The 7,430-nt window shown below is 35.1% G+C and overlaps 1 protein-coding gene across 1 annotated transcript; it reads right to left on the bottom strand.

Annotated features, from left to right (window-relative positions):
* Nucleotides 1-3,465: 3,465 nt before the first annotated feature.
* Nucleotides 3,466-6,674, bottom strand: LOC116013208. The gene is made up of 2 exons (XM_031252856.1): nucleotides 5,268-6,674; nucleotides 3,466-3,486 (listed from the first exon to the last, which is right to left on the bottom strand). The coding sequence occupies exons 1-2, from the start codon at nucleotides 6,672-6,674 to the stop codon at nucleotides 3,466-3,468; spliced, it is 1,428 nt and encodes a 475-aa protein (XP_031108716.1).
* Nucleotides 6,675-7,430: the final 756 nt, after the last annotated feature.

Raw genomic sequence — 7,430 nt, 5'->3', positions numbered from 1 at the left:
ATCAAAACGGCGATGTATTGTCCATTAGGCAGTAAGTGGACGTTATTTTGGGAATCACGTCCGTTTCCTCCGTTAACTTCCTAATATATATAAAAAGAAAAAAAAAAGAAACAGTGAATTTGAATTGTTTGTGTTGTGGCGATTATGGCGATCTTCTTCTCCGATTTGTGAACTCACAAATAACAAATATACAGTCGTAGCTCTTGGATTCTCAGGCATTAGGATATGCAAGGTGTCAATTCGCAGCAGGAGGTGGTTGCGACTGAGGAACTCGATGATCCGATTGGATTGGCTATTTCAGGCGATCGTAATCCAGGTTTTTTATGTTTGATTTTGTGATTTTGTTTGTGTTTATGAAAATCATTGAATTCGTATGTTTTGATTCGTGTGTTTTGGTTATATGATACTGGTTTTAGGATTGTTTTATGATACAACTATGCGATTAGAAGGGTAGAAGATGAGTTTTGTGTATTTGTGTGGATATTATGTGTATTCTTTTAATGAACTGTGAGTATTTCAAGCAATGTTTCTGTGTATTCATTGTAGTTGTATGTAAAACAGAGGGTGTATTGTGTTTTGTTTATCGAATGTCAGTCTGGTGGATTTTTGTGTGTTTTTGTGAATATTTTGTGTATTCTTTGAATTCAATATGTGTATTGTGGTCAGAGAGTTTGTGTATTCATGTTAGTTGTAATGTAAACACAAGGTGATGTGTGTTTTGTATTTTGGGTTTCCAGTATTCTATTTATTGTAGTTATACACTATGTGTATTGTAGGCATGTATTCTGTGTATTGACTGTAGGGGTACTTAAACATTGTGTTTTTGCAGCTGATCAGGACTTGTTAGGGGTGTCAGTGAGTTCTATTGATGAAGCATATGAGGTTTATAATGATTATGCTTTCAGGCTAGGTTTTAGTGTGAGGAGGGGTAAGCAAAGATATAGTGCTGGTACAAAACAATTGAAGATGAAGGAGTTTAATTGTTCAAAGTCTGGGTTTAAAAGGGTTTTAAGAAAGGGAAGTTATTTAATAGTTGATGTACGGACATGTTGTCGTGCATCTGTTCAATTTGATTTAGATGGGAATGGGATGTGGACTGTGACAAAGCACCAGAAGCTTCATAATCATGAGTTTGTTCCAACGACCAAGAGTTATCTTCTACGGTCACATAGATCAGTGTCTAGAAATCATCTTTCCTACCTAAAGGATTTGAAGAAGAGCGGTGTTTCTGTGGCTGATGGTTTACGGTTTCTTAAAACACAATCAGGGGGGTCACCACTCGTTGGTTTTACAAGCAGGGATGCATATAACTCGCTGTGCACTGATGTATTGAAAAATTTGGATGGAACCGACTCAAACACATTAATTGAAATATTTAGACAAAGGTAGTCAAGTGAAAAGGATTTTTTCTTTGATTTCGAAGTGGATAATGAGTCAAGGTTGTGCAGTTTTTTTTGGAGAGATGGGAAAATGATGCGAGACTATGAATTGTTTGGAGATTTGTTAGTTCACGATACGACGTATCGTACTAACAAATATGATATGATTTGTGGTCCATTCGTTGGTATGAACCATCACTGTATGAACGTCATGTTTGGATGTGGTTTTTTGTTGAACGAGAGGATTGAGTCGTTCGTATGGTTGTTTAGGTTATTTTTAAGATCAATGAATGGGAAAAGTCCCCAAAGCATAATAACCGATCAATGCGCTGCCATGGCTGCTGCTATTTCCCAAGTTTTTCCAACCTCAAGACATCGCCTATGTATATGGCATATCGGTGAGAATTCAAAGAAGCACATCAAGGGACTAAGAAATCAAAAAGATTTTCTAGACATATTCAATTGTTTGTTGAAACATACCGATACAGAGGCAGAGTTTGAGCTTTATTGGACAAGGTATGCTTTCATTAAACATTTTGTCTATTGGTGATGGTATTTATGTTTATTTAGTTATAGTATTCTGTGTATTATATTTTTCCCAATTGCTTGCATTAGTATACAGAGTTGGAAATTCTCACCCAGATTATGTTTATTCTCTTGATATATTCTGAGTATTGTAGTGTTAGAGTATGTCTATTCTATTGATTCTGTGCTTTCATTCCCATGCCTTCATATCTGATAATACTCCGCTTATATTCTGTGTATTCAATTGAATGATCCTGTGTATTTGTATATGAGAGTCTGTGTATGCATTATAGTATATGAATAGGTGTAGTTAATATATATGTTATGGTATTTCAGGATGGTCACAACATACAAATGACATAATAATTCTTGGATTGAAAAGCTGTATCAATGTAGAGAAAAATGGTGCCCTGCATTTAACAAAGATTATTTTTCTGGTGGTATTTTATCTTCACAAAGGAGTGAAACCACAAATCACTCTATTTCTAGAAGGTTATCCAAGACTGCTGGACTATGTGATTTCTATAGCTCCTTTGTTGGTGTAGTTTCGGAGTGGAGGAGTAGAGAGAACGGGGAAGATGTCCGGTGTTCCCAAGGTGTACCTACAATGGCTATGGATCACATTAAGATTCTTTCACACGCTAGGGATATTTATACGATTGAGATATATTACTTGTTCGAAGAGCAGTTTTTGAAAGGGGCATCATGCTATCAAGAGTGTGTTCAATTTGAAGGTGGTGTGTATAAGTATCACGTCTGGAGGCCGGAGGTTGATATTATTAGGCATGAAGTGATTTTTAACGTTAGAGAGTTAGATATTTGGTGCAGTTGCAAGCTGTTCACTGAAACCGGGATCTTATGTTGTCACTGTTTACGCATTTTAAACGTGCATTGTGCGTCTGAAGTTCTAAATAAATATATTCTGAAGAGATGGACTAAAAAAGTTTTGGAAGACGAGAATGCTGGTATTATCCCCCCATCTCAGTGCTTTAATGTTCCCTCTTCTGTCTGGACTTTAAAGATCACTAGGAAATTTCAGAAGTTGGTTGTTTATTGCCAAGAAAACAGAACAATGGGCCCTATTGCAACAATTAATCAAGCAATAATTCATATATATGAATATAACAGAAGATATATAGATAATAAAGTGCAAAGAATAATTTAGGCTAAATAAAGCTTACTGGTCTTGTAGAATCAAACTTTAATAATCCTCGAATTGGAAAAATAAGAACTCAGCAGTACATCGTAGAGAGTCTTTACAAAATAAATATAAATTGATTCTATACAAAACTTGACGATTTTACTACTGAATTCATTGCCTATATATACTAATTTAGGCTTAGTATTGTCCGTACATTTGTAAAAGTAACTTGCGGTCAAAATCTACCGGAAGACGCTTGCCACACGCTGTCCGAAATCAACGCTTGTCCGCACGCAGCATCGTAGTAGTTCGCATCGTCTAATTCCTCTTCGCACGTCCGCCGCAATATTCGTACATAAGTAAAAATAACGAAGGAAAATAAAATTAAAAGCAAGTTAGGCTGCTGCGATTCATTAGAATTCAAATTGGCATACGTAATATCTAAAACAGAAAAAAGAAAACAAAGATAAAATAGAATCACAATTGGGATGCACTACTTAACATATAAAACTATTAAAATAATTAAAATAATTAAATGGGCTAACTAATTAAACAAAACAAAATAAAATATATAATTAGCTCAATTAATCAATTAAGCCCAAATAGCTATTATATTAGTATAAAATATAAAATATAACTTAAAATAAATATAATGTAAAATAAATAAAATTAATTTATTATAAGAATAAAATATAAATATGTATAAAAATAGTGTTTATCAAAATTCCCCACACTAATCATTTGCTTATCCCCAAGCAAAGACATTATTTAAGAAAATATAAATATATAAACTCATAACACTTCATGAACGTTGGTCTCAAACACATTATAAATAAGTAGCTAGCAGTTTATTTGAAAATGAAGTAAACTAAATAACCAAGCCCTCACGGGTATATCACTCATCGCTCAAAAGTGTTTGAAGGGTGTATAAATTTCACTCAAATCAATTCCTATAGAAATGCTCTACCATAGGCTTGCATATCTTCTCATTCTCCACTACAAGATAACATGCATGATCAAATCATAAGGACTTTCTCCAAGGTTGTAATGGGACTTAGGGCAAAGGGTAGGAATTATTTGGAAAAGTAGTTCAAAAAGCCTTCAAAACTAGAGGAGCATGATTAAATGGACTAACTCAAAAATAAAGACCAAAGGAACCCAATCACTCTTGCTATTTTGATAGTTCAACTCCAACCAAATAAACTATCACATCCCATAAGACCATAACCTATTCATGCTTTATTCAACATGAGAAATACTAATAACAACCAAAAATGATAATTTCATTTTCTCTTTTTCTCTTTTTTTCCTTTTTTTGTACTACCACTTTTTTTTTCTTTTATTGATTTTTTTTTTTGTAGAATCTGAAGAAATGCACTTTCCATTGCATATTTCACCCTCTTTAGTGTAGAAACAATCTCAATTTGAAACAACCACATCAACTCATTTTCTTTGTGAAAATACCAACCAAAAAGCTCATAGAAGTCTAAGGACAATTGCATTATTCTCACTCATATAGACGCTTTTGCCAACTTCTTTCCCCACAGTCAATCTTTATGCATTTACCCAATCAAAGCTCCCCTAGTCCTTCAAGTAAGGTCAAGGAAATTAATTTCAGGTATGAGGCTTATAATGTGTGGTTCAATAAGAAGAAAATAGAGTTAAAAGGCTCAAAGTGGTTGACTAAGGAAAATAATTAGGGTATGACCAGGCTATTTGGCTAGTGAGGCTAAAAATCAAAGACGGCCTTAATCATATTAAAAATCATGCATGAATCAAATTAGCTTTAAAGAGAATCAAGGCAAGTTCTAGAGATACAAGTCCATGGAAGATATCACACAAGAACAAAATAATTGGACTGAAGTGTCAGTCAAAGGCTCAAATATCTCACAGGTTCATGCTTGGTTAGTTTAGCCACCACCATATCAAACAAAACACTAATTAAACACTCATAATATGCAAGACCATTTATTCAATTATGTTATGAATTTTAGAAAAAATATTATTATTTTTTGGAAAAATTTTAGTAGAAAAAAGAAAGATTTTTTTTTTGACGAGAAGAAAATAATCATATCCCCTCCCCACACTTATTCTCAACATTGTCCCCAATGTTAAATAGAATGTAAAGATAAGAGAAAAATTAATAAAAATGCAAAACAAATAAAGGGAAGAGTAGAGTAAACCCCCTTTGGGTTGCCTCCCAAGTAGCGCCTTTCTTTAACGTCTTTGGCTAGACACCATTCTCTTCCTAACACATCATCAAAGTTAGGATTTCTATTCAATGCAACATCCGGTTTATCACCACCAATCAAATGACAATTTTCTTCTTGCAATAAAATATCCACAACAAAAACAGATGACATGCCAATAAGATGTTTCATACTAGTATTAAATATATCAAATTTAACAATGTCACCATCAAACTCCATTGTCAATATACCATCATGCACATCAATTTTAGTTTTAGTAGTTTTCAAAAATGGCCTTCCTAATAAGATCAATGAGGAATTGGGAGAATTGTCTTCTTCCATATCTAACACATAAAAATCAGCAGGAAAGATTAATCCATCAACTTGTACTAAAACATCTTCTAAAACCCTGACAGGATAAACATTAGATCTATCAGCAAGTTGAACAATTACACAAGTCTCTTTTAAGGAGCCAACATTCAAAGATGAATAAACAGATAGGGGAATGACATTAATTGAAGCTCCAAGATCTAGCATTGCGCTGTCAACATTAACATTTCCAATTTTGCAAGGGATAGTAAACATACCAGGATCTTTGCATTTAGGGGGCAACTTTTTTTGTAAAACAGTTGAAACATTTTCCCCCATGCTCACCATTTCATTGCCTTTTAACTTTCTTTTGTTTGTGCACAACTCCTTGAGAAACTTAGCATATCGAGGAATTTGTTTAATAGCATCAAGTAAAGGAATATTTACCTCGACCTTTCGAAAGGTCTCAAATATTTCTTTTTCTTCTTCGGCTTTCTTGGATTTGGCCAACCTACTAGGAAAAGGGGGAGGAATTACCAAAGTCTCTGGACTTTCTTTGACGAGTTTTTGATCATTTTGGGGTTGATGGACCTCTTTTTCAGTTTCCTCATCTTGGTTGAATGTTTTTCTCACTTGAGTATGTTCTTCCAACCCTTTTCCACTTCTCAGGGTAATTGCACTCACATTTTGTTTTGGATTAACAATAGGTTGTGAGGGCAACTTACCTTGAGATTCCAACCTACTCACAGTAGATGCTAGCTGGCTCATCTGACTTTCTAAGTGTTGAATACTTGTTCTTGTTTCTTGCTGAAATTGTTGTGTTTGTTGCTGAAATTGTTGTGTGTCTCGCTGAAATTGTTGTGTGTTAATGGCAAGTGACTTAACGATATCTTCTAACGACATACTTGAATTAGAAGATGGTTGTTGTGAAGATGAAGGTTGTTCTTGAATGGGTTGTCTAGGCTGAAACTGTGGAAATGTGGGATGTGGCTTGTAGCTGAAATTTGGATGATCCCTCCATCCTGGGTTATATGTATTTGAATATGGATCATAATTTCGTTGTGGTTGGCCTGGAAAGCCTCCAACTGCATTAGCTTGCTCACAGTAATCATATTGAAGTATCGGACCCATGTTTGTTTGGTGTCCAGTGGCGGCACATATCCCACAAGCTTTTACCTTATGTGTACCTCCTAGAGCTAACTGTTGAACAAGAGTAGTTAAGTGAGATACTTTATTCTCAAGGGAAGAAATGTTCACCTCATTCACTCTTCTAGAAGGTATGTCCTATCTACATCCAAATTGTTGTGAATTGGCAGCCATTATGGATATCAAATCTCTAGCTTCACGAGGAGTTTTATTCACTATAGCACCTCCACTAGCTGCATCCATCATCTTTCTTTCCATGGGAAGCAGTCCCTCATAAAAGTATTGAATGAGGAGTTGTTCAGAAACTCCATGTTGAGGGCAACTTGCACACATTTGCTTGAAGCGTTCCCAGTACTCGTGGAGAGTCTCTGTGTCTCTTTGCTTGATGCCACATATTTCCCTTCTAATGCTGGCAGCTCGTGATGCTGGAAAAAACTTTTCAAGAAATAATCTTACCATTTCATCCCATGTGTTTATTGAGCCTGAAGGAAGGTAGAATAACCAATCCTTTGCTCTATCGGCTAATGAGAATGGGAAAACACGCAGTTTGATTTGATCTTCCGTCACTCTTTGCGGTTTGAAGCTCGAACACACTATGTGGAACTCTTTCAAATGCTTATGTGGATCTTCATTTTCAAGACCACGAAATGTTGGGAGTAGTTGAATCAAACCTGACCTTAATTCAAAACCAACCTCTAAGGCAGGATGTTGAATACAAAGAGGTTGTTGATTCAGATTTGG

This window comes from Ipomoea triloba, chromosome 3 (genome assembly GCF_003576645.1).
Source record: "Ipomoea triloba cultivar NCNSP0323 chromosome 3, ASM357664v1".
NCBI lineage: Eukaryota > Viridiplantae > Streptophyta > Magnoliopsida > Solanales > Convolvulaceae > Ipomoea > Ipomoea triloba.
Note: the sequence above shows the minus strand (reverse complement) of the source record. Positions and strands in the feature narration are given on the sequence as shown.

Excerpts from the sequence above, each read along its gene's own strand:
- LOC116013208 (XM_031252856.1), bottom strand. The coding sequence starts at position 6,674 with ATGGGTCCGATACTTCAATATGATTACTGTGAGCAAGCTAATGCAGTT. Across the intron at positions 3,487-5,267 it reads AATGGTGTCTAGCCAAAGAC|ATATTACGTATGCCAATTTG; the intron begins GTTAAAGAAAGG and ends TTTCTGTTTTAG.